Genomic DNA, 27783 nt, shown 5'->3' with positions numbered 1-27783 from the left:
ATAAATAAACAATAAATATCTCAGAGCCAAAATGATAGAAAACTTTTCCAAAAAATTAACACCTGGACCAAAATTTGGCAGTGTATTCTCTAAAGTCTGACAAACTGAGTTTGAAAACTAAACACCTAAAACTGGTTCTCTTTCAAAATGTCTTGGGGAAAAAAACCAACAAAATACTACACAAAGGCTTATGGGGGAGGGGACAGAGGGAAAGAAAATATACTAGGTCTTTGGCTTCTGGTCTCCTCTCTTCATAAATGATCTTGAGGTTAACAAATTAAGGCCTTGCTCCTGCGATAAACAGTTGAACCCTATTTTATCCAGCTAAAGGACCTCTATTTCAGACCTGGATGGTAAGAAAACAAGTCCCATCTCTTCTGAAAGTTAACTGTTTCGTTCAGGGATGTGGAAACCAGCTAAATACTTAAAGAAGGCATATATCTCGTTTGGAGGATAAGGTCTTACAACCTGGTATCTGCTATCTTAGCATCAAATGAAGATGGAGGATCACACTAAGCTACCACTTTTAACCTTCAGCAGACATCACTTTCCCCCTCCCACTTAAGATACCAGTTCATGTCCTCAAGATTTAGAAATAATTCACTTAATTGGTTTTGACTTTTTTCCCCCCCATAACTAACAGAAAAGAGGCAGTTACCATTCCAAAGCACTTAAAATTCTAGAGAAAATGTCCTACCATGAACATTTTTCAGTGGTTATTCACTTTAACTTGAAATGCAGGTACCCACCCTGTTTTAAAAGCTGCTGCCTAAAGACATCTAGTAGTACCAAGATGATGGGTAGAACTTCAACAATATTAGGTTTTGTAGCCCTACTGAAAATTTAGCACAACCAGGACAAGTTATAACTCCCCTAAGTTATGGGTATTACATTTAAAACTCATTGTCAATGTCCCAAATGTCACCAGAGAGAGCATTTGCAGCTCCCTGAATAGTCCAAGTTGCTAAAGCCAGCTGGTTTCTCAACAGCGTTTCATTGAAAGCACCGTTATTTTTTCGACGCAGCTTTAAGTGCTCTAGTAAAGCTGACACAGTGTGGGAGCCAGAGCCCCAGAAGATGTGTCGGAAAGGAGAATCTCTTGGAGATACATAGGGCGAGAGGAAGTGATATTCCACCTAAAAAAAAAACACACAAGACAGCTTACACAGTGTTATGACTTGTTGAGGAAAAAACCTGATCTAGCAAAACCACTGTCATTCTCCCACTTCAAATGTTACAATTTCTCTGAATTTAAGAATGTTGAGAACCATTGTTCTAATGTTCTAATGTTCAAATTATAAAGCCAAATGACAATTCCTTTGTAAAATTGAACTCTAATGGTGTGTATTTTTTTTTTCTTTGGTTGGAGCATAGATATGTAAGGTTTACAAGTTTCTGCTGTAACAGAATCTTCTACTTCTTCCAAGCAGACTAAAGGCTGGATTAGGCAACAGAAATACAAAGAAAATGACAGCTAGAAAGCATTAATAATCTCTTCTATAAAATGTTTTTAAAGCCTAAAAAATTAACACTAGGCTAAATGTCTCTTATAGTTCCAATTTTGATATGTTGGTTTTAGATCTTGTAAAAAAGGTCAAGTCTGTATTCTATAAAGTAGCAAAGGAGTCTAGGCTTCTGCAGTTATACTTTTTAGAAATGCAAGATTTACCAACTAAAAATGATCCTATTTTAGTTCCTCTTTTTCTAAGAGGTACTTACTTTCATGATACGGTCATTGATTTCCCTCATGACAAATCTGTCTGTTCTCTCTGCATTCTTATAATCTGTTGTTAGACTGGAGGTTGCACGAAAAAAGTCTCCACGAGCAGAATATAGCCACTGTAGGTTCAGACCCATCTCCTGGAGCAAAAAAGACATTCCATCCACAATTAGATGTTATATTTCTAAGGATATTATTCTATATACCTATCTAATTTGGGTGTAGCAACTAAGATTCTGATAAAAGAGGGTGGCTCACAGACAAGTGCAAGATCCAGAGAAAGCTAGACAAAAGCACCTGTACAGGAGACCCCAAGCTCTGTAAAATATAGCAATATACTCATATTTAAGCCCAGCATATAGTACAGTATACTCCTAGTCTCATAAAAAAACCATCCTCTTCAAAAATTTTAACATAACCTACTCAGTCCAAGTATATAATTCTGTGTAGTACGTCGTTTCCAGTTCAATTTTCCTGTGGGAGAACACATGAAGCATTTTGGTTCAACAAACTTCAGAATCTAGTTATTCCCATCTGGTTAAGTCCCATTTTCTGATCCATTACAATTTGTTTCAAGAAAGTGATAATAAGCCCTAGCTGGGTAGCTCAGCTGGTTAGAGCGTCATCCCAATACACCAATGTTAGGTGTTCAATCCCTGGTCAGGGCACATACAAGAACCAACCAATGAATGCATAAATAAGTAGAAAAACAAAATCGATGTTTCTCTCTCTAAATCATTTTAAAAAAATTTAAAATATGCCCAGCCAGTGTGGCTCAGTAGGTTGAGTGTCATCCTGTGGACTGAGAGGTCCCATTTCAATTCCTGGTCAAGGTACATGCCCAGGTTGCAGGCTCGATCCTCAGTAGGGGGTATGCAGGAGGCAGCCAATCAATGTTTCTTCTCTCTCACATCAATGTTTCTATCTCTCACTTTCTCTATATAAATAATAATAAAAAATTAAAATAAAAAGAAAGCCACAATAATTAACATTTGGTTATCAGTTGGAAATCACTTTTGATTTTATTGAATGTTTGAATACTACATAGGATAAACACTAAATAAGACTGTAACCAACTATTGACTATGTTCTCTCTCCATTCATGTCATCTCCAAAAGGTATATATATCTAAACTCATAGGTTCAAAGTCATGGCTGAGATCTTTAGTCTATGGGTCCCAGCTCTATACAGGTTGTTTAGAATACATGAGCAATAGGAAACTTAACATAGTTCTAGATTCTGAAATACTTGCTGTGGTCTATCCTAGATCTACAACCCATAGCCTCCCAATCTCCTTTTCAAATGCATTATGGATTCTAAGCAAAATTATACCTCAGTTCACTTTAAAATGTATTTTTGTTACCAATCATATCCCTTCCCAGGAAGAGCTAAACATCATCCTTCAAACTGCTTAATACTGCAGCAATAAGAACCCGATTTTAATTAGTGCTCACCTTTATGTCTGTTCTGAATTGGTTCACATCCCTCACAAATGCAAGTATTTTTTCATTATACATATCATAGTTCAGGTTCAATTCAACATCATGGGTAAGTTTAATCATGAGCTGACCAGCCACTTCTGCCGCTGCCCGTGCCATTTTGTCCAACTCAGGGACTTCCCGAATCAGGGCATTATAGGTATCCTGGGTAGTACCTAAATACGGATAGTCTCTGTCCTGGAAAACAAAGTGATGTCAGTGTACTTGGGTGGGTTAGAAGAGCAGGTGCCTCACATTCCAGTTACACCATTAAGGTAATAGTAACTGCAGCTCTTCCCTTGTTTCTAATGTATTCCTAACCCCAATTTTATCTCTTATCCACTACTTTAAGAAGACACCACTTTTGTTACTTTCTTTGAACCTAACCTACTCCAAGAATGACTACTTTCTTCTAGGTTCTATAAAATCCCTGTTCTGTTACATCAGATACCCAGAAGAGATTTTTAGCCAATTCCTTCCGGTTATCCCTTGTTATCCTCTCTCTGGGAAGTTTAACCCATTTTAATGAGGCAAGAGGAGAGCATGTGTGAAATGTACTTTCAATATGAAGTGTTCCTACTTTTAGACTAAAATTTGCCTCCTTTTTAATCATGTAACTTGATCCATTCACAGAACTTTACCTTTCTGACAAGAATGTCTGATGCTCACAAGAACTTCTCTCTTCATTAGACAACTATAGTAACTATTTCTTCAACTCTAATCCCTGCAATTGTCCATGGTGACAATCTCACCGAATCCTTTGGCTGGACCTCAATTCTTTACTTTCAGACTGAATATTTCTGTATTATCTGTATATCTAGACTAGCACTGCTATGTATTGACATCTAAGAAGTCATTAAAAAGTTTAAAAATATGATTTCTGAAGGTCAACAGGAATCCTCCATAAATTTCCTCAACCACAGCTAATGACACACAGCTCTCCCTAAGGCACTAAGACATCATAACCAGCTATTGCAATATAATTCATACTGCTGCTCTAGCAGGTCAAGGGAATTCTACCGATTTTAATCTCCAAATCCAGATCTTTCATCACTCCCTCACTTCAAACCTTTCCCCGTCTGGTCTGAGGCTAAAACACCCAGTGATGAGAAACCTAGTAAAGACCTGGCCTCTACTGGGTTAACAATTTGATGCCATAGTCAACAACAGCTTCCACTGTGGCCCCCATACTACTCCTCTAGGATCTCGCACCCTTGGAGGAGCCTGCTACAGACCTTGTTTCCAACCCTAGCACTTTAACACAGAAGTCTTCATCATTCGGTTTACTCTGCCTGCCTTTCAGTGCCTTCTGACTGGCTCTCATACCAAGCCAATCTTGTTTTCCTGCAACTTGATCAGTTCAAAGTTCTGTCTCATAACAATTTTACATCTGTTTGGTTTTTGTTTTTACCCATTATCCCTGCTTAACAAATATCTAGAATCATATTTCAAGAGGTATCAAGAACAGCATTGTCCAGTGGAACTTTGTTTGATGGAAGGAGCCTATATGTCCACTGTCCAAAAGGTAGCCTTATTAACTGATCTTACTTCAATGAAGTTTTAGCAAATAAAATCAAATGCTAATCAAACAAATTAACAATAAAAAAAAACTGATCATAGGTAGCATGCAATAACTGCATGTGTATAACTTCTTAAAACATTTTAAGCACTCTAGGAAACTTGGTCTCAAAACTGATGAAAGCCCTGGCCGGTTTGGCTCAGCGGTTAGAGCGTCCACCTGCGGTCCGGAGAGACCTGGGTTCGGTTCCCGCTAAGGGCATGTACCTCGGTTGCAGTTTGTCCCCGGCCCTGGTTGGTCGTGCGGGTGGCGACCACTCGATGTGTCCCTTTCACATCGATGTTTCCCTCTCTCTCTTCCTCTCCCTCCCTCACACTCTGTCTGTACAAAAAATGGAAAAATGTTCTCGGATGAGGATTAAAAAACAAAACAAAAAAAAAAAAACTGATGAAAGAAGATCCAAGATATAACACTCTAGAGTTCTTCAAACTTACCTCACAAAAAGAGAAAGAAACTGCTGGGATTCCAGAATACGCAAGGAAAGGGAAAGCAGCATTATCAAAAGAAAGTTTCTCACTGCAAGGAAAGTAAGACATGATTTTTAGAAAGTTTTCCAAAGAACAGTCTGTGCTACCGTGCAACCTTACTCCTAGCCCCAAATAAGATCTTAAAATGAATCTCTCCAGGTATAGGTAAGTTCACTGCAAGGTTACATTTAGATCCTCTACTTAACACAGCAGGTGCTATTGTGTTATTGTTTTTCTATCAGCTGTTCATTCACTTTTCTCCACTTACACTTTGTTGATCCAGTTGCTATCCCGATATAGAGAAAGCCCAGTAATGGGATGTTTCACCTGTAAAATAAGAAATTAATTTATCACTAAAACAAACTTTTCTGAAATATATTTCTTATATAAACATTCATTTAAAATACTAAGTTTTTATTATATCTCCTTGAAAAATATTTAAGACAAAACAATCTCAAATTTCTGAAGTTACTCCTACTAAGCTTGTGCTGTTAGTTCCTTTAGTTCAAGTGAGAAAAAATGTTTTCCTACTTAACATTTTAAAGGTGGTTTAGCCACAATTTAAAAGCCCTCTCTTAGCCTTCCTGATATGCCTATCTCATTTCTGGTTTCTTCCTGCCAGCACATTTCATACTACTGCCAGCCTAACGTGCAGGCACATTAATGCTTTACTGGGGACCCTACTGTGATCCTTTGTTTCCCATGAAATCAAAGTTAAGTTCCCTGACCCTTGTTCTTTTCCAAATTTAACCACTCCAATACATAACCTCTAATCCTATTAGGCAAATCTGGTCCCTCACTCATTCAAAACTATTATCATTCATATGTCTGTCTTTATTCAATACATATTTAATCTGGCACTCTTATTTACGTCTTATGAACAGTATAAGCCCATTGAAAACCTTCCTTAACATCCTGACTCTATAGACAACCCTTTGTGGGCATCTACAGTACAGCTTAGGCCTCGTGGAATTCTGCTACATATTAGTAAACAGACTACATATTGTTTGACATCTGAGCCTGCATATGCCATCTCACATGGTTAACAGCTGGAGACAAATAAGCCAAGAGCATGACTGAAATAATGCTGATATAAAATTTATTCTAAATCCCTGTTGTTGTTACTTATAATAGTTTAACTATCACTTTTTTTCACCTATGTGAATTAGGAAAAAAATTAAATAAGTGATACATTTTTGTAATTAGGTATACACTTACGTCTTTCATTGTTTTCTCAATAAGTGAATACAACAATGGGCTGGCAGAAACCTTGAAGTTGCTGGTACCTGCAAAGAGATGATTTAACATTCCACCTTCTCTAGTCAAGCAATTTTCACATTGCTACTTCTACTACTATAAGTACTTGGAAAACAGAAAGAAAGGAAGACAACCTAGATCAGTGGTATAGACAACAATTATCCTCTTAATGAAGTAGATAAAAATGTGATCTAGGAGTCAAAGTTCTTTAGTGACTGCTAACCTTAATTTGACTCAACTAAAGCTGTTACTCCTTGAGTTTGCATACTTTAATGATCTGGTTTTTTGGTTCATCAATGTTAAGGTAATCATCTGCTAGTTAGAGTAAGCTTGTTATATTCATTCAATAAATTCTATTGGATAGGTAAAATGGCAATAATGACAAATCTAGTAAGATTTCATTTATTTGTAACTTCCTCCCTGTTCCCACCAGTGGAGACATTTCACTATTCTCTGTTCATCCATTGGCTACATCTGCACTTTTAATAACATTCAAACTCTTTTTATTGGCATCTCCATCTATGATGCCACAATCTAGCAATATGTGAACTAGTCCCTAGAACTACTATTCTACACAGCACGGTTTAGTTCCTTCTGGTCTAAAGTATAGTCCAGACCAGTGGTTCTCAAACTTTAGAGCATCAGAATCACCTGGAATGCTTGTTAAACCTGTTTTCTGGACTTATGCTCCAGTTTCTGACTCAAAGATCTGGGAATAGGGCCTAAATTTTTTTCATTTCTAATCATTTCCAGGTGATCCTGATGCTGCTGATCTGGGGACCACATTGAGAACCACTGTTCTAGACAAAGCAATGTGCACCCATTTTATAACGTACTGGACTATTAAGAGAAAGCTGCTAAGTCAACCTTTTGATCTGGACATGGCCAATGTAAATTATAGATAGTAACAAGTTCTGCTTTAGAAAGCTTTCTTCTGTTTTATTAGTTTATCTAAATTCATAAACAGATAATGAAAAGGATACTTACCAAGAACAACTTTATCCAGATTAATGTAAGTGAAAGCCTTTAAATACAAGGAAGAAAGGTATCCCTAGAAAAGAAGGGAAAATACTAATTTACTAACATGCATTATTAATCTTATTATCACACACAGTAACTATTATTAGGGGTTTCTTTTAAAATCTGGATTCTACATAGTGAACAAAATAGATCCAGAATCATGGAAGTAGAGAATTGACTGACAAACTGGGGATGGGAAGAAGAGATAAACCAAAGAATTTATATGCATATACACACAACCAATAGACACAGACAACAATACAGTGAAGAGGGGTGGGATGGGAGGAGGGTGCCGGGGGGGGGGGGGGGGAGGAGGACATTTGTAATTTTAAGGAATCAATAAATTCAGTTATTAAAAAAAAAAAAAAAAATCAATGGAGCCTGGCCGGCGTGGCTCAGTGTATTGTGCATCATCCCATGGAGTGAGAGGTCCCAGTTTGATTCCCAATCAGGGCACATGCCTGAATCTCAGGCTCGATCCTCAGTAGGGGGCATGTAGGAGGCAGCTGGCAGATGTTTCTCTCTCTAAAAAAAATCAGTAAAAACATAAACAAAAGATGAAAATAAATCAATGGAAAAATATTCTTGGGCCCTGGCCAGTTTGAATCAGCAGTTAGAGAGTCGGCCTGCGGTCCAGAGAGACCAGGGTTCAGTTCCCGCTAAGGAACCTTGGTTGGTTTGTCCCCAGCCCTGGTTGGGTCGTGCGGGTGGCAATCACTCGATGTGTCCCTTTAACATCGATGTTTCTCTCTCTCTCTCTCTCACTCTATCTTAACAAAAAATGGAAAAATGTCCTCGGGTAAGGATTAACAAAAAAAATAAAAATAAATAAAAAGGTAAAAATAAAATAAAATCTGGATTCTATTGAGATTAAATATACAAAAGGTAAAAGTGATATATAATCAAACCTATAAGATCATGGTTTCTGGAGGACAAATTAAGGCAACACAAGTTTGGGTGCCATTCTGGGTGTAGTTAATACCTCTAGCCATTCAGTGGCACCAATAGCTCCGAAGTCTCCAGCACTCCAGCTGGCAAAGACAATGCTTCTGCTGGGTTTAAACCCGTCTGAAAGACAATAAAAAGTTCATTTTATCTTTGAAAAAGTTACAGGCAGACAACTGACTTAAGAGAAAAGCAAAAACTTCTAATTCAAGACAGCAGATTAAACAATTTCTTTTCCTTTTGAGGCCTCAGGTGATAAAAAAAGAAAGAAAAAAATTTTAAAAGTGATCTATACTATCACATCACAAGGAAATAAATGTTGAATCACTATGTTGCACAATTAAAACTAATGATATTGTATGTCAGCTGTATGCAATAAAAATACATTTAAAAAAAAAGTAATCTGGAAAGAACAGGGCAGGCAATCACTTGCAAATAAGATTTCAAGTACACAGCAGGAACCAGCTTACTGAAAGTCACTTTTTTCAACTCCATTCTTTGGGTCCCTGAACTTATGGACCAAGAGATATCTGAAATGACAGTGTATCTTCTTTGAGAACAATTTGCTTAACAGTTAAGTCACTTAAGCCCTGGCCAGTTTGGCTCAAATCACTATGTTGTACACCTAAAACCAATATAATATTGTATGCCAACTACACTTTATTTTAAAAAGTCAAAGGCAGATATGAAAAAGACAATCTGCTTTATACTTAAGAATTCAGGTTCTAGCCCTGGCTGGTTAGGCTCAGCAGTTAGAGCGTTGGCCTGCGGTTCCGAGAGACCCAGGTTTGGTTCCCGCTAAGGGCACGAGCCTCAGTTGCAGTTTGTCCCCGGCCCTGGTTGGGTTGTGCGGGTGGCAGCTACTTGATGTGTCCCTTTCACATTGATGTTTCTCTCTCTCTCTCTCCCTCCCACTCTATCTGAACAAAATATCAAAAAAATGTCCTTGGGTGAGGATAAAAAAAAAAAAAAAAAGAATTCAGGTTCTGGAAGGAATGACAAAGGCGAAAGTGAGCAAGGCATTTTATAACATTCAAAACTATATGTAGCACATAGATATTCAAGTTCTCAAAACTTGCACTCTACCTTTTAAGACCATGTTAGAGAATATCTGGGCAAGTTCCAACAGAAGAGCTGTTCCCACACTGGATTTTGCAGCTCCAGGACCCCAGGCATCCCTCTGGGCCCCTACTACAACATAGCGATCTTAAAAGAAAAAAAAAAAAAGGCAATGAGCTCTGAAACTGTTTTCTAAGTCTAGAATAAACACATTAGTAGAAGGGTAAAAATGGAATAAACACATTAGTAGAACTGTAAAAATGAAGTATATGCTTTAAGGATAAGAGAGCCTCAGGGGATTAAAATTTACGTGACAATACTTTTTCCTTATCAGTACTGCTACTCTTTTTTTACACTATTGATTAAGCTTGCTCATCAACTATGTATTTGTGCTCACTTGTTGTTTAATAAACAACTGAAATCCAAAGGCTTTTCATACTAAATCATGTGACTACTTGACTGCATTTAAACAGATAGATGACCTATTTCTGGATCAGCAAACTGCAGCTCGCACACCCATTTATTACATATTGTCTATAGCTGTTTTTGTGTTAAAATACTAGAGTTAAATTGCTGCAGAGACTGTACAGCCTGCAAAATATTTATTATCTGCCGCCATAAGTAGAAATTTGCTTACTGCTGGTTGACTCAATAATTAAAAGTGACTTTCTAGCCCAGCCAGTGTTGCTCAATGGTTGAGTGTCGAGCTATGCACCAAGAGGTTACTAGTTCGATTCCTGGTCAGAGCCCAGGTTGTGGGCTCAATCCCTAGTAGGGGAAGTGCAGAAGGCAACCAATTGACGTTTCTCTCTCATCAATGTCTCTATCTTTTTCCCTCTCTCTTCCCCTCTCCCTAAAAACCAGTAAGAGGAAAAAAAAAACACATTTTTTAAAGCGATTTTCTAGTCACAATGGTCAGTTTTTGAGAAGTTACTTTCCTAGGACCTTATTAGCACCAATGAAACTGACACCTAAACAATTCACTTTAGGACACACAAGACTTAGCATTTCACAAAGCCAAGCTAGCTTTCCTACACTCCCTCCTCTGGCTGCATGCTAAAGAAGAGGGAAACAAACAGAAATACATAAATAAAGCAATAGATAGGCAGAGAGAGAGAGAGAGGTAGATAAAAATAAAAACCAAGGGTCCTTACCTGGTTCTTCAAAGCCTTTAATAACACCAAAGACATTTAAAATTCTTATTTCTTTCAGCATATTGTTCACAGAGAGTCTCACAGACCTATTCTGTGAGGTTACTAGCCTACATGAAGTATCTGTTTTCCAATAAGAAGGACAGTCTCCTTCCATATTTCTAGAAGTAAAAAACAGAAATCAATATTCTGAGTTACTGTTACTTTCTACAGGTTTAAAAAACCAGTCCTGCCCTGGCCGGTTTGGCTCAGCGGTTAGAGCGTCCGCCTGCGGTCCGGAGAGACCCGGGTTCGGTTCCCGCTAAGGGCGCGTACTTCGGTTGCAGTTTGTCCCCGGCCCTGGTTGGTCGTGCGGGTGGCAGCCACTCGATGTGTCCCTTTCACGTCGATGTTTCCCTCTCTCTCTCTTCCTCTCTCCCTCCCACTCTATCTGTACAAAAATGGAAAAATGTCCTCGGGTGAGGATAAAAAAATAAATAAATAAAAATAAAATAAAATAAAAAAAACCAGTCCTCCCCCTGGCCGGTTGCTCAGTGGTTAGAGCATAGGCCTCAGTGGTTAGAGCATAGGCCTGTGGACCAGAGTCACAGGTTCAATTCTGGTCAAGGGCACATACCTCTATTGTGGTTCATCCCCAGCCCTGGTCGGGTCATTTGGGAGGCAACCAGTCTATGTGATACATCGTGTTTCTCTCTCTCTCCTTCCCTCTCATTTATCTAATGATAAATAGAAAAATATCCTCAGGTGAAGAATAAAAAAGAAAAGAAAAAATCAGTCCTCCTTATTGTCCAGTACAGTTCCAGGTTAAGAGGACATATAAGAGAACATACAAAATGTACTTCCTAGTGGCTATTTGTGTCTTATTCCAATCTATATGCAGTCATTTGAAAATTATGTTACTTCCTTATTTAAGCAATGTTTTTATTTATTTTTTATCCTCATCCGAGGACATTTTTCGATATTTTGTTCAGATAGAGTGGGAGAGAGGGAGAGAGGGAGGGAGGGAGGGAGGGGGAGAGAGAAACATAGACGTGAAAGGGACACATTGAGGGGTTGTCACCCACATGACCCAACCAGGGCTGGGGACAAACTATAACTGAGGTATGTGCCCCTAGGGGGAACCGAACCCGGGTCTCTCCGGACCACAGGCCGACGCTCTAACCGTTGAGCGAAACCGGCCAGGGCTTAAGCAGCATCAGCCTGTGATCCAGAGAGACCCGGGTTCGGTTCCCGCTAAGGGTACGTACCTCGGTTGTAGTTTGTCCCCAGCCCTGGTTGGGTCATGTGGGTGACAACTCCTCGATGTGTCCCTTTCACGTCGATGTTTCTCTCTCTTCCTCTCTCTCCCCCCCACTCTATCTGAACAATTACAAAAAAAAATGTCCTTACCTTCCTCTTCTGATGTGTGCCTTTCTGCCAGATACATAGTTATAGTTTATATTTAAAACAGATACCAAGATGGACTCAGAATGAAGTTCTTTTATAAAATTCCATTAATATAATCCCATGTTTACTAACTCCACTAACAAGGGTAGTATGTATACAGGCTTATCTCAGTTATTAAAAAAATATTCTCATGATTCTGATAGTTAAATATTTTCCCATACCCAATTTCTCAAATTTTGTTCAAATGATGACTTCTGTAAAGGGGCTTACATAAATATAGTTGACCCTTGCACAACACAAGTTTAAACTGCACAGGTCCACTTACACTCAAATTTTTCTTCAATAAATATGTACATTACTGTAAAAATATAGTATATAATATTTATAAATATGTATACATATAACAAAGTATGTGTTAATCGGCTGTTCATGTTATTGATAAGGCTTCTGACCAACAGTAGGGTATTAGTAGTTAAGTTCTGGGGGAGTCTAAATTTATACACTGATTTCAATTGTGCAGGGGGGCAAGGTTGGCACCCCCATTACCCTCATTGTTCAAGGGTGAACTATGTCAAAACATTATTTCCCTTCACTACACAAGGACAAGACAGGGAGGCTGGCTTCACAGGTTAGGTGGTAGGAAGAATTACCCGATTCTTCTAAGTTTGGTATGAGTCGATAAAAATCACATATTACAAATGCCTCTTAGACTTAGACAGCATTAGTAATAGTCACATAGTTTCTTACATCCTTACATGGAGATGCTCTTCATTTGAAACCAATCACCCTATTAGGTAGAATATATTTTAGCTATCCAATTAAGCCAAAGAAACATGATTGGTGGGGTCAGAGTAACTTGCTCTATGTGTCACACAGCAAATAAATGCTTCCCATGAGTATCTGAAACCAGATCTACATCCTATGTCCAATACCAGGTAGGGAATATGTCTAGATCAAGATAGAAATTAATGGCATGTACTCTAATCAGATGGGGTTCTGTCTTTAAAGAAGGATACTAATACACTACGGATATCCAGGACTAATCATGATTATAAAATATCTGGAAACTGTAATGAGAACCGAGGATATTAAATCTATAGACAAGAAAACTTACATGGTTCCATTGTTTAAAAAAAAAATAATCCCAAATTAATGGGTGTTATAGGGAATAAGATTTCAGCTCAACATGAATTCCAACAGCTCTTCTCCAATAACTGAATGTGTTGCCATGGCAACAAAGTGCTTTACCACGGGAAGTATTCAAGCAGAAGCTTTGCCAGCAAATTACTGAAATTCACTGCATGAATCAAACAAGGATTCCTTGAATTTATAAATCCAATGTCTATTATTAATATCACTTCATGGGGAAAATTTTCATTTCCATCTACATCCAATTAACAACAGCTATCCACCCCCAAAATGTTTCAAAGGTAGAAAAATATAGCCAATTGTTTTAAAATTTTATCAACAGATTATTCCTCCCAAATCATAAAGCCTCACCCTGCAAGACAGTTTTCAAGTTAAGAACTTACCCAAACAGTTGCTCTGCACCAGCTCTGGAAATTGTTTGGACAGGTATATTAGGCAATCCTGATGACTGAGATGGTGGAAACTGAGTGTGATTGAAAGAAGGGAATCCCGGCGTATAAGGGTCACCTGTTCCCAGATGAGCCTAGTAAAACAAAAGAGTAATCAGCTCTCTCAGGTGCTTATTTAAGAAGTTTTCCTGTAAGATTAAGATTCAGTATGAGGCTATAGCCCAAGCTTAGTTTAGCACCTTAAAGTCTGAAAGTCTGAGTGGCTCTATGATGCATGACTCTTGTTTTTATATGGCATATGTCATACTCTAAATTCAAGACACTACAACAGTCCCCCCACATCCATGGAGAATATATTCCAAGACCCCCAGTGGATGCCTGAAACTGCGGATAGTACCGAACCCTACATATATATATATATATATACTGTGATGTTTCCTATACATACATATACTTTATGGCTTCCTATTTGGCATATCCAAACTGCCAGCATCCCTACTCTTGCACTTTGGGGCCATTAATAAGTAAAATGAGGCTTTTTTTGAACATAAGCACCATGACAGTCAATCTGATAACTGAGACAGCTATTTAGTGACTAACAGACAGAAGGTGTATACCACATTAATACGCTGGCCAAGCGATGATTCCAGTGCCAGGCTGGACAAAGTGAGATAACGCAAAATTCCATTATGCTACTCAGAAAAGTGCATAATTTAAAAATTATGAATTATTTCTGGAATTTTCCATTTAGTATTTTCAGACTGCAACTGACAGTGGATAACTGAAAGCAAACGCGCAGATAAGGAGGGATTACTATACTAATAAAAATACTTTTAGCAATAAATAATAATTAGTTCTCAAGTTATATAATCTATCTTCTTGCTTACTGATAAAACTCTCCAAGAAAAAAGAAGTATTTAAGGAAAGCACAGTTCTATTTCTACTAATGTAAGTGAAATCTAGCAATAATCTGGAGAACCCAAAAACTCATTTGCTCAAGAAATAAGAACTCACGTGTCCAAAGGCTGGAACATTTGCATCAACAATGGGAAATTTAGTATTATCCATGTAGATCAAAACACCAATTGCATTTAAACTTTGAGCATTTGCCACCTAAAGAAAAATACATAAAGCTCAGAATATGAAAATCTAATCATTTAAAATGAGAATAATACATACTGGACTTTATGCTAAAGGACAAAGGGTTACAGAGGATCACATCTATTCTCCCAACTGTTTCAAATAGCTTTTATGTTTAGAAAAAAAGATATGCCTTAAAACTCACTAAGAAGAGTTTAAAAGAGAGATAATAAAAACCCAGCCAAGATAATCACTATCTTTTGATATGTTCCATTCTAATTCCTTGTGTAGGTATGACTTTTAATTTCCCTTTTAGAAAAAAGTGTATTAATTTTTTAGAGAGAAAGGGAGAAAGATAGAAACATCAATTGGCTGCCTCCTGCACACCCCTTACTGGGGATCAAGCCCACAATCTGGGCATGTGTCCTAACCAGGAATCGAACTGGGACCTCTCAGTCCATGGAGCAACGCTCAATCCACTGAGCCACACCAACCAGGCTAATTTTCTTTTTATAAAACCTAGTTATAATTGAATTCTATATTTACATAAAACTCGGTTACATAACACAATTTAAACTGCTTTCATGCATGCATTTTTTGATGAGCTCATTTTCACTGAAAGGCAATGGCTACAAAATAATCCAAGTGGATATGCCATATTTTTGAAGTATCCTGTAACTTTAGATAATTGGGATTTGTTGAATACTTTTATAAATTGGATTATATTATCAGGCATGATTTTCAGAATGTAATAAAATTAACAATACTCACCTTTTCAGCAAAAGTGATTTTCCCTGCTCTAACAATCACTAAAGAGCCATTCACAGGATTGTTCAACCCCTCAAAGTCTTGTTTAGTGCCAAAATTAGCATGGACCAGTTTACCCTAAAATAAAGACATTAGATTTAATGAGCATTATCGTATTAGAACAGCCATAGAGTCTAAGACAGAATGGTTTTACTAATCAAACCCAAGACAGAAAAAGAAAGGGCCAAGGCCTAGAAAGGATATATGAGAGTTCTAAAGTCAAAAGTAATTAGAGTTGTTATCAGGAGTGAAGTCAACATTGCTGGCCTCCAATATTCATTATCCCGTGCTGTCTTTAATCTACACTGATCTATTTACATTAATTAGTTTACATTTAACCTATTTTACATGGCTTCAGACATCTCTGTGGAAAAGAAAGGATAACAGGATATGTTAAACACAGAGACGTCCACCAGTAGAAAGATAGTAGGCAAGCCATGGCAGCACCAATCACATGATATTCCTGCACTTGAACATCTGACAACTGAGGACATACATAGGTCCTAACTAAAAGTTTCGATAATAAATTTGTCCAAAAATGGTCTATTATAATAAAGTGACTTGCATAGATCAACTTTTAGATGCTTATATAAGCTATCATAATATTCCTAAACTCTTAGAGTTCAGGTGTACAGCTATAACCTGACATCAATAACCAAATATCTAAAAAGAGAAAGCTTGCAGAGGAACTAAAACCCTCAATGTTATTTCTTCCCCATTAATTTTTAGATAGAGTGGAAGGGTGGAAGGGAGAGAAACCAACGAGAGACATATCGATTGGTTGCCTCCCGCACAAACCCAACCAGGGCCAGGGATCAAACCCAGGTATATGCCCTTGACAGGGAATCAAACCTGCGACCCTTTGGTCTGCAGGCTGACACTCTAAAATTGCTGAGCCAAGCTGGCCAGGGCTAAAATCCTCTATGTTTTTTAACAGAACAATTCACACACCTCCTAGCTCATAGGTAGCCAGGGAAAGAGATACAACACATGTAAGCAGGAAGACAGAGAATAATCATAAAACTTTATCTGGCTTAAAAGGCATCCATCCACTAGACAGAACCCTGACATACACATATGTGGTTTTTAACCCAAAAAAACTAGATAGAGCTATTCTATCTAGCTGTTTTTTCATTTCTGTAATAATTGGGCCACATTTACCTACATTTTATAAGATCAAGCATTAAAGAATCAAGCTAAGACTAGGTCGTAGATAGGGTGGTACTGATATCTGTCACCACATAAGGGGGAATCTGATATATGCACTCATTCATCAAATACTACCATGTGTCAGGCACTGTCCAAGGCTCCAAGACATAACAGTAAATGAAACCAACCCCTAGCTCTTTTGTTTGTTTGTTTTTATCCTCACCTGAGGACATTTTTGCACTTATCTTCAGATAGAGTGGGAGGGAGAGAGGGAGGGAAAGAAACATCGAGAGTCACATCAACTGGCTGCCACCCACAGACTCCAAACGGGGCCGGGGACAAATTGCAACCAAGGTACATGCCCTTAGCGGGAACCGAACCCGGGACTCTCCAATCCGTGGGCCGACGCTCTAACTGCTGAGCCATACTGGCCAGGGCCCAACCCCTAGCTCTTTACTTAACTTACATGCCAATATGGAATCAAATGAATAATGTCAGGTGACATAAGTACTATGAAAAAAAAGTAAAGCAAGGTAGGAGAAAGTGATTAGAGGAAGGACATTTTTTTTTTTTTTTGGTATAAGTCCCTAGTGGGAACCGAACCCGGGACTCTGGTCCACAGGCCGACGCTCCAACCGCTGAGCCAGACCCCTGAGCCAAACCGGCCAGGGCAAGGAATGACATTTTTGTTAAGATAATCAAGGAAGACTTCCCTACGGAGGTAATGTTAGAGAAGAGACTTACACAAGGGGAGGAAACAAGCCATGCTGATATTTAGGGAAGAGTGGTCCCTAAAGGGAAAGGCAAGTTTTATAAAGGCCTTGAGGTAAGAGTGTGCTTGAATTTGAGTGTTTGTAGAACAGCAGGGAGACTAAGTGGCCAGAGCAGAATGAGAAGAGAGCATTAGGATTACTTAGGGGCTTGCCAACCAAGACAAAAACTTGGGATTTTATTTTAATTGTGACATAGGAGGGTTAAGAACAAGAATCTCATTATCAGTTACATTTTACAAGTAAATTTATACTGTAACTCCTAAGAACAGTAAAGACAATTCATTTCTGAGCTATTCAACAGAGAGAAAGTCACGTACTGCTTTGCCTTACTTACAGTAACTGTCGTTGCCTTACTATATGCCACGTAACCCTGAGGGTTCTCCACCAGGTATACCCCACCAGTGGCTGAATCCACCATGGTCACTGAGTTTGGAGCACTATTAAAAAGATGAAGTTAAAACAAAGCTAAGACCACCATTGGAAAAAAAATTAAATGGCTTTAATACATTTAGTTTTTGCTGTACTTATCATAACTAAAAGTAGCTACTTCTATAAAATTAGTTTATCATCTTTCAACATACCTGCCTTTGACCTGAATCTTAACAAAATGTTCATCATGCCAAACTTTGCTAAGTTTAAGTTTACGGAATTGATCTTCAAGATAAAAAGCAAGGCTTTCATCCCCTCGAGATCCAGCCTCACGAGGGACATAAGAATTTTCATTCAGCTGCCTGGAGGAAAAATGGTCACTGTTAGAATAAACATTAAATTCAAATATCAAACAAAATGTCTTTTTTTAAATTGAGATAACACTGGTTAATAACATTACATATGTTTCAGAAATATACCATTTAGTTTGATATCTGTATGTACTACAGCATATTCATAACTCAAAGTCTAGTTTCCAACAAATAAATTGTTTTAAAAGCATAACTTAATACTATGCATTGGAGTTAAGATAAATTTACGGTGACCCAAAAAGTCTGGACTGGCCAGATAGAGATAAATTTAGAAGGAAAAAAATTGTGCTCAATATCGGAAGGAATTTATGACTTCAAACTTGCTAAAACCATTTTATCAAATGCAAAGAACTTCAAGAAACCCCTTCCAATATAATATATCTACTTAGAATAGTTTTAGGGGAAAAGAGCAACTTCTAGATCTTTTGTGAGAAAAATGAGAGAGTATTATTATTGGTGAACTCAAGATTATAGCTTCAATTTTCACCTACTCTTGAAACAATGTGAAACCCCTGGAAGCAAAACTGCTTATTCTGGTCTGCCATGACTATTTGTAAACATGCATAGCATATCAGTTATTTGATCTTTTGGGGGGGGCGGTGTACACTATACTCTTACTTCATCCATAATGCCTGATGTACCGCATATACAAAAGTATTTATCAGATGGAGCAAAAAAAAGCCAATATTTAAAATTTAAGACTAAAAGAATTATTGTACCATTGAAACTATAGGAAGCTATAAAAGGTAAAAGATGAATTTGTTCTTTACAGAGTTAGATATGTGTCTAAGGAAGATCTTAAAAACCTAAGGATAGAAAACTAAAGAGCACTTCTTAGGGCATGGATTAATGAGTGAGAACCAGAAGAAATCAAGGAATACTACAGACATGTCAAGTTGGGCAGTCAAATTAGTCTCGATCTAAATTATAGAGGATAAAGAAGGCTACTGATGCCCTTGTGGAGAGTAGCAGAGCTCGGCATGACTTAAAAAGGGGTTAGTGTCAATTTTAAAAAAGGGGTGGGGGGGGTAGGATGGAAAATCTGAGCAAAAGCAAGTCTGACAGCAAGCAACAAGCGACAAAGAACCAGATGACAGAAAGATTAAGGACCTGTGAATATTTTGAAGAAAAAGGAGAGTCCCCACAAAAGTTCTAACTATTCCTTCCCCTCTAACAAAACATAGGAAGTCTTCCCTACTCTAAAACGCCTTTCCTCCAGACTATCACCTTTGTTTAGGTATTGAGGTTGAACTGTGTCGTAGCTTAAGCTTACCTGATTCTTTTGGTGAACTCTGCAGTATTCAGTTTATCTGAAAACATTGTTTTCAGGTCTGTCCAAAATAAGCGGGAAGGTCCTTCAGGGAAGTACTCTTCTGTTTCATCTATCTCCGGAGACTCTGCTGTCTCACATTCAGCTTTTGGTTCTACACGTTTACAATAGCCCAAGTAGCCAATCATAAATCCTAAGGATGAAAAATTACAGAGCTGAATTCACAGAATTTCATTTATAATCTATTCCTATAAGAATTGTTAATATTTTCAGCTAAGTCTTGAAAATACTGGTTTTAATCAAATTTAAAGCAGTTTGAAAGGAAATATATGTTTTATATATTTTAAACCATTTAATCTAATAAATTATATAATGACTTTATTTTAAACAGTTACCTTTTCAAAGCATAGGTACCTTTTCTTCCCAGAAGCCTTCCCTGACTCCTTAGGCCAAGCTTCTATGCTACAAATATGCTGTACATATTTCTAGTATAACATTTGCACATTACACTGAAATGATTCATGTGTCTCCTTCTCCCACCAGACTAATGATTGTATTCCTAGTACCTAGCACAATGGCACATAAAAAGGTACAATATAAATGTTTGCTGAATTGCAACAACTTCCTGGAATTGGTGAAAAGGAGTATGTGAGTTTTTGAATGCCACTCTTACCTATCAAGAAAAAGATGATTACAGCAATAGTCCCATAGCAGATAAGTCCATTAAATCTTTTTGGTTTTGCAACATGGGCACAATTACCCCTTGTGTTATTGTCAACATCTTCTTCGTCTGCAGCCAGTTTCATCTCCACATGACTGTTATCACCATCTACTTGCCGCGCGAGACTAAACCGGGTATATGACAATGGTTCTCCACCAAACTGAGATTTTTAGAGAAAAAAAAATGACAAAAAAAGAGTAGGAACATTTACAAAAAGGTTGGTCAAGTAACATACTTATTATTGAGCCATTACTATGGCTTGCTATACATTCTTAAGGAAAAAGAAGTTCCCCTTTCAAACCAATATTCTTCCGCATGCCCAGTTCTGTCAATGGCAGGTGATCATACCTGGCCTTCATCTCATTCAGTCTTTTCATTCAGGGTTTCGGTTATGTATATATTCTCATATACATTTTGATCTGTGCTTTCTTTAGTTCATCTTATCTACTTGGCAGTCCCCTTCTACCATGCCCCAAATACCCTGAAACTTATGACAGGATTTTCCATAATTAATTGTACTCAAGACTAATATATTTTTTGTGGGCTGAGTTATACCTCAAGATCACCATTTCAAATGTAAATGAATACCTGATAACAGTTTTGGGTATTCATGCTTACTTGGCAAAAGCCATTATTGTATACTTCATATCCTTACACACCGATGACAAAGAAATATAAACTTAAAATATCTTACCAAGTTAGAGAATGCTGATCTGGCTTGATCCATCATTCTGAGCTGCCACACAGAAGAGCCTAGTAATAAAAATAGAGAATTATGATAATGAGATAGATGCCATTGTATCAGACTAATCAAGGCTTTCATTACCATGCTAGATTGTTATGTATCAAATTTACTTTTTAATGTTTAAAAAATATTTTTATTGGATTTAGAAAGAGAGAGAGGAAGGGGGAGAGAGAGAAACATAGATGGGAGAGCAAGACATCAACAGGCTTCCTGCCTCCTGCAAGCCCCCTACCGGGGATTGAGCCTGAACTGGGGCATGTGCCCTGACCAGGAATCAAACTGGCAACCTTTCCATGCACAGGAATGATGCCCAACCAACTGAGCCAGTCAGGCCTCAAATTTACTTTTAAGTATATTATCACTTTTAGTATACTTTTAAGTATATTTCTAGAAAGGGTCTTTCACTAAGATATTTAGTTTATATGACAACTAATTTAGTGTAATCCTTGATTAGATCTTGAATTGAGGTGGAGTGGGTATGGGGACTTCAAGGGCTTTATTAGGAGAAACAAGAAATTTGCATATAAGTTATATACTGAAAAACAGTATTGTATCAATGTTAGATTTGGGAAGTATGATAATGATGTTGTGTTTTTGGAGAATGCCTTGTTCTTAGTTCTTAGGAGATTAATGGTTAAATATTAAAGATGATGTATTGTTATGTCTGTAATTTACTTTCAAATAGTCCAATTTTTGAAAAGTATATAAGAAATAAAGCAAATGTGGAACCTGTTAACAAGTGGTGAATCTAGGTAAAGGGTACATGGATATGCATATTACTATTATTTTCATTCTTCCTGTAGGCTTGAATTTTTTCAAAATTAAAAATGTGGGGGAAATTAGTTAGAATGTCATCCATGGTAAGTAGATTTAAGTAACTGAATTTAGTCAAAGGGACAAACACCAAAGACAATAGACTGGCACCTGGAAAAAAAAGAAAAAGAAAACCAAGCCAAAGTAGAATTGAGTCAAGACTGATCGTGCGACATAGACCAGTAACAAAGCATCTCCGATAGAAAGAGAGGAAATCTGATCCTTCTGATTAAATGAACAGTTCCTATAAATGACTTGATAGATCTCTGATGCAAAAAGAATACACAAAAGGAAAAGACACAGAATATACTGTTTGCTAGATGAAGAGGCTGATTGTCTGAGAGGGTAAGTGACTTGTTCAAGGCTGAAAACTGATCTTATGTTAAGTTAAAGCATGGGCATTACTGAAATCTGGATTTTTAAAAAATCCTCACCTAAGGACATTTTTCCTTTTTTTTTTTTGTTCATCTAGAGTGGGAGGGAGAAAGAGGGAAAAAGAGAGAAACATCGACGTGAAAGGGACACATCGAGTGGCTGCCACCCACACAACCCAACCAGGCCCGGGGACAAACTGCAACCGAGGTACGTGCCCTTAGCGGGAACTGAACCCAGGTCTCTCCAGACTGCAGGCCGACGCTCTAACTGCTGAGCCAAAAATGACCAGGGCTGAAATCTGGATTTTTAAAATTAATTTGGTTTCAGTGCATCTAGACACTAGAAAGTGGTATTATGTTGAGATGTGTAAAATGAGCATTTTTGTCATGCTATTTTATGGCTTTCCTGATACAAGTACACTTATAGTACATTTAACACCGACATGGCACAAAGCAAGTTGTGAGATATGTGTAACTATAAAACAAAAGACATTATATAAACTAGAATTAGAAAAGTCTCCTATCAAAATCTATTAACAATTTTTTTTAATTCCATAGTTTTAAAGACCAGAGCCAAAAGCCAATAAAGAGAGCATATTCTTAGAAGCACAATCTCTTGCCCCATCTGGTACAAAATGCTTATCACTGTCACTGCACCAGAACCGTACAAACCCAATCACTAGAGCCAGAACTAGAAGGCCCCACCCTGAGCCAATTTTAATCACCCTTTTCTAGGAAAAAGCAGCTTACAAGTTTAATTCTCATCTGAATCAACCATTCCTCAAGGTTTCTAGTTTTAAATTAACTTTAACACTAAAGTGACAACGTATTTAAATAAATTATCTAAAGGATTTAAATAAATGAGATCGAGTAATTGCAAGCCTACAAAAACCAGTAGATATTAATAAAACATGTAACTATCTTTTGGTATAATTAAAATCAAAGTACATTTTTTACGGAGAAAACAGATGTTATTTCTGTTTCAATCCCCAGACACAAAATTAAGACAATAACATAAAAGAAATCAAGTCAGAGGATAAAAATTGTGACCTAGGCCATTCTGTTTTTTAATCCTCACCCAAGGACATTTTTCCATTTTTTGTTCAGATAGAGTGGGAAGGAGAGGGAGAGAGAGAGAGAGAGAGAGAGAGAGAGAAACATTGACGTGAAAGGGACACACTGAGTGGTTGCCTCCTGCACGACCCAACCAGGGCCAGGGACAAACTGCAACGGAGGTACTTGTCCTTAGCGGGAACCGAACCCAGGTTTGATTGCAATAACATTACCCTGTCTATAAACAAGTAGTTCTGGTAAAAAGCCACAATCAAAAGCCAAACAACTCTTATTTGGTTTCTTTCTTTCTTTTTTTTGTTTTTTTGTTCAGGTAGAGTGGGAGGGAGAGAGAGGAACAGAGAGAGAGAGAGAAACATCGATGTGAAAGGGACACATCGAGTGGCTGCCACCCGCACAACCGACCAGGGCCGGGGACAAACTGCAACCGAGGTACGTGCCCTTAGCGGGAACCGAACCCGGGTCTCTCAGGACCGCAGGTCGACGCTCTAACCGCTGAGCCAAACCAGCCAGGGCTTATTTGGTTTATTTCAAGATGTCACCACCAATGCTGATAACCTACTAAGAAATAAACCAATCATCACCTTGATTTTTTTTCATATTAGCACTTTATCTTTGGTGTTCTTAACAATAACTGGAAAAGCTATTCAGTTTCTCACATTGATAATGAAAATTAAGAGCCCCATGTGTTTTGAACATGAAATGGAAGACAGGAGGCAGGCAAAGGTACTAGCTAGACTACAGTCTCAAACGTCTTTAAAATTCAAATAATCTTATTCCTACTTTCTTTAAATGTGGCATTAATTTCTATTTAATCTTTTAAACTACAGTAATTATCTTGAGGTCTTAAGCTCCTTGGGGGTGTCTCAAAACCTGAGTGGGGAAGCAGGAGATCAGGAACCAAAAGACACTTTCATCTATTTATAACACACTCAAAGCTGCTACTTCATTTTACCTGAAATAAAAATTAGACACTTGTTTGTTATTACTAAAAAGCTTACTTCAACGTAGAAAAGAAGCCCCAGTTTCAAGTCCTCGGAGCTCTGCCTTCTTGAGGCTCTGTTCTAGTCTACCTTCACTACCTAATACTTCACTGCCCTCTACTTTCTCCAAAATAAGACAGAATCCAGCCCCTGCCTTTACCCACTAACATTCTTCCTCTGTTCTTGAAGTCCTACTCATTTTTTCCAGGCTCAGCTCAAGGGCCATCTCTGTGAAGCCTTCTCTGATTTCCCTATCCTATATAATACTTGACATAGAATTACATGGTAATTAACAGAGTAAAGAGATTTTATTTCTTAATATAGGGACATGCTTAATGTATATGAAGTTCATTTTTCACATCATTTGGAAATGTAAGAAAAGAATATAGTGAAACCTATACCTGGAATCTTTTCCTATCCTTGTCACAATTCTGGTTTATCCTGAAATCACTGGGCAAAGCTTGGGGAGTCGGAAGATTTTTAAAAGTAGAAAAACTTTAAAGTTTATGTGGTAAGGCTCTAAGACCTCAAGCAGTTGTTATAGATATCCATTTTGCAAAATAAGACAGAAAGTATTTCCCTAGACAACTATGCATCTGCAGGTGAAAATGAAAAGATTAGCCTAGCCTGGCCAGTGTGACTCAGTGGTTGAGTGTGGACCCAGGCACCAAGAGGTGGCCAGTTAGATTCCCAGTCAGGATGTATGCCCAGGTTGTGGGCCTGATCCCCACTGGGGGGAATGCAAGAGGCAGATAATAGATGGTCTCTCTCATTGATGTTTCTATCTCTCTCTCCCTGTCCCTCTAAAATCAAAAGAAAAAAAGTTGAATAAAAATAAATGAAATGAAAAGATTATACAAACTTACAAAACTTTTTCAGGGCCCTCAACTCATACTTGTGTATAAACAGAATGACTTGTGAAGAGACAGTCAAAATCATTCCTAGCTTAAGAGTCTAAACTAAAAAGGCAGTGGAGGACAAAGAAAACAAGCAGTATCTTTATCCCCATTCAGCTTTCTGAAAAATGATTGCCCAACTGGTAGGTCAGGACCACTTGAAGTCATTGCAGTTTATCTGTGTAGTGTTCATCAGGAAAAGCATACGGTAGGCGCACACACACAGAAGAGTTCCATAAGGCCTCAGAGGATCCTTTTTTTTGTTGGTTTTTTTTTTTTTCTTTCTTGCATTTATCTTTAGATAGAGAGGGAGAAAGAGAGAGAGAGAGACAGAAACATCGATGTGAGAGAGACATAGCTACTGGTCGCCACCCACACGACCACAATTGGGGTTGGGGACAAACTGCAACCAAGGTACATACCCTTAGCGGGAACTGAACCTGGGACTCTCTGGTCCTCAGGCCGATACTCTAACCGCTGAGCCAAATCGGCCTGGGCTGTTGGTTTTGTTTTTTAATTGATTTTTTTTTTAGAGAAATGAAGGGGGGGAGGGCGGGCAAGAGAGAGCGAAAGAGAGAGAAACATCAATGTGAGCAAGAAAAATTGATCAGTTGTCCCCAGCATGCACCCCCAGGGATCAAACCCCAAACCTGGTATGTGCCCTGACCAAGAATTGAACCCCACCACCTTTTGGTGTACAGGATTAAGCTCCAACCACACCAGCCAGGGTGAGGATCATTTTTAACTAGTTTTCATTGTTATCTGATTCCATTTAGCGAGCCTTGCTCCATTATAAATACATTATCAGAGGAAAATAAATGCCTCGCCTTAGGGCAGAATTAGCTAAGGTGTTCTTCCCTATCTTCAGCACAGGCTAGAAGCACACCATTACTTGACAAAGAACATTCCATCAAAGACAAATTAAAGGGTGCCATGCTATATATAGACTTTTGGAAAATATATCAATGACAAAAATTTTTTAATTCTGGATTTTCTTGTGAAGCATACTTAGTTTATTATAATCCAAAACTAAGGGATGGGGGCAACAGGGCCAGCAAGTACTTTAGAGTGCCTAGATTTTCACAGTAAAAAACAACTTCTGTAAATCACCTAAAATATTTTTGTCCATAAGGTCAAACTTCTCAGCTCAGAAACAACTGAATCAGCATCTGGTGTTCCAAACTCATATTTAAGCATAGAATAAAAGATATAAGTTATCTAAATACTTCTGTAACAGGACAACTATTTCCTACTTCAATCCTATTAACACATCCTCCACCTCTGCCAAGGAAACAGGAAAAAGTAGCAATCAATTTTTCTGATGTGCCCAAGGTCACTACAGTGTGCAGAGGAAAATGCTGACCGAAAAGAGTCAAGTCACAAAATACTATTTTCTTACCCACTTTCCCAGCTACCACCTTAGCAGCTGTCCACCAGAAAGGGACACAATGGGCCTTTGACCACATCACCAATTTCCTGAAGGTGCAGGGCAATTCCAATCCAAATAGCTTTTACTAAGCCTCTAGACCACAGCTTTCATAAAGTAGTTTTATTCCCATGGTCTCCCATCTCACAGTGAGGAGAGCCAAACAATCTGAATACTCTCAAAGCGTTCACTGAACCTGCACTGTTCAGTCGGCTTCGGTCTGGGGAAAACTGAGAAGCCAGACACCAGGCCAACAGGCAGCGTGCGGCAAGAAGGATCAGGTTATACCAGAGTTCAAATGTACAGCTTACAGAAAGCCCCATCTAAACGCCCAGTGCGCACTCGTAACCGAATCCACGGCAGCTCTGTCCCTTTCAGCAGCGAGGTCCCGGGGTGGGCGCCAAAGCGGCGAAGGGCTAGGAGCTCAAGGTCACCCAGGCAACGTGACAGCCTTTCCCCAGGGACACTTCCTAGTCAGCCACGTGCTCGCGGCAGAGCGGGCCAACCGGGCGGCAGGTAGCATGGCGTGCCCGGCGCAGGGTGGACACCTGGTTCCGAGCCCGCGGCGCAGGGCTGTCCCACGAGGACCCGCAATATTAAGGGCCCACTAGTGTGCACAAGGGATCAGGTGGCCGGAAGCAGAATGGCGGGGCGTGGGGTGACGGTTGGGAACCCTTCATCTCGCCCTCAAAACCCTAACAGGGAAACCACTCTCCCCGGCGACTGAGAGGAGCAGGGAGCAGAAGAGAAGGGCAGCCCCGCTCCGCACCCGCGACCCACCCGCTGCACCTGCAGCCCGCTCCTCGCGCCGTCGCGGCCCCTTCGCCAGCCGCACGCGGGCCCCGCTCCTCCCGGGGGCGCGGCAGCCTCCCCGCGTCCCCGGGAAGATGCTGGACAGCACCGAGCGCGGCTGCCCTGCAGATCGCTCGGACCAGCCCCACAGGACCCGCGGGTGGGCGGAGTACTAGCTGCGGAGCGTCACTCACCCCCGAGCCTCCTCCGTCCGCCTTCTCCAGACCTCCGCCGGCCGACGCTGCCGCCCTTCGAGCGGTTGGTAGTCCCCACCAGCTGTTTATAGTCGGGCCGGTCTTTCCGCCCCCCATGGGCTTTGCGTCACTTCCGGCATCACGTATACCTATAGAGGCTCTGAAAAGGGATCGCCGCGAGCGAAGGGTGCGCATGCACCGGGACCTGGGCCCGCCTCGAGAGCGAGGCGAAGGAGGGGCAGGGTGAGGAAAAGGCGCCAATTCTGCCAGTGCCGCGGGTGGGGGTGGGGGAGGAGGGGAGGGCGTGATTGGCACACAGTCTGCCTCCCTGCCATACTCCGCTGGGGTG

At 39.2% G+C, this 27783-nt stretch overlaps 1 protein-coding gene across 4 annotated transcripts; it reads right to left on the bottom strand.

Annotated features, from left to right (window-relative positions):
- Positions 1-27486, bottom strand: TFRC (transferrin receptor). Of its 4 annotated transcripts, none has more exons than XM_036242347.1 (19): positions 27435-27486; positions 20835-20893; positions 20093-20300; positions 19423-19612; positions 17991-18158; positions 17744-17846; positions 15452-15565; positions 14615-14713; positions 13595-13734; positions 10680-10837; positions 9553-9672; positions 8504-8589; positions 7489-7552; positions 6463-6530; positions 5513-5571; positions 5212-5293; positions 3175-3396; positions 1720-1860; positions 18-1136 (listed from the first exon to the last, which is right to left on the bottom strand). In XM_036242347.1, exons 2-19 carry the CDS (start codon positions 20868-20870, stop codon positions 894-896), a joined length of 2301 nt encoding a protein of 766 aa, XP_036098240.1. In that variant the 5' UTR covers positions 20871-20893; positions 27435-27486; the 3' UTR covers positions 18-893. The 4 variants fall into 4 exon arrangements, with proteins under 4 accessions (XP_036098243.1, XP_036098240.1, XP_036098241.1 ...); XM_036242348.1 differs by having other exon boundaries at positions 23-1136; positions 17991-18140; positions 27435-27485; XM_036242349.1 differs by lacking the exons at positions 18-1136; positions 1720-1860 and adding an exon at positions 2171-2194 and having other exon boundaries at positions 27435-27481.
- Between the last annotated feature and the right edge of the window lie 297 nt (positions 27487-27783).

Source organism: Molossus molossus, unplaced genomic scaffold (assembly GCF_014108415.1).
Source record: "Molossus molossus isolate mMolMol1 unplaced genomic scaffold, mMolMol1.p scaffold_m16_p_5, whole genome shotgun sequence".
Lineage (NCBI taxonomy): Eukaryota > Metazoa > Chordata > Mammalia > Chiroptera > Molossidae > Molossus > Molossus molossus.
Note: the sequence above shows the minus strand (reverse complement) of the source record. Positions and strands in the feature narration are given on the sequence as shown.

Bases quoted from the DNA above. Each gene is read 5' to 3' on its own strand.
- TFRC (XM_036242347.1), bottom strand. From the start codon at position 20,870: ATGATGGATCAAGCCAGATCAGCATTCTCTAACTTG. The intron at 13,735-14,614 runs GTGAGTTCTTAT...TTGTTTTACTAG, and splicing joins ATGTTCCAGCCTTTGGACAC to GCTCATCTGGGAACAGGTGA. The intron at 7,553-8,503 runs GTATTAACTACA...CTTCTTTTCTAG, and splicing joins GTGCCACTGAATGGCTAGAG to GGATACCTTTCTTCCTTGTA.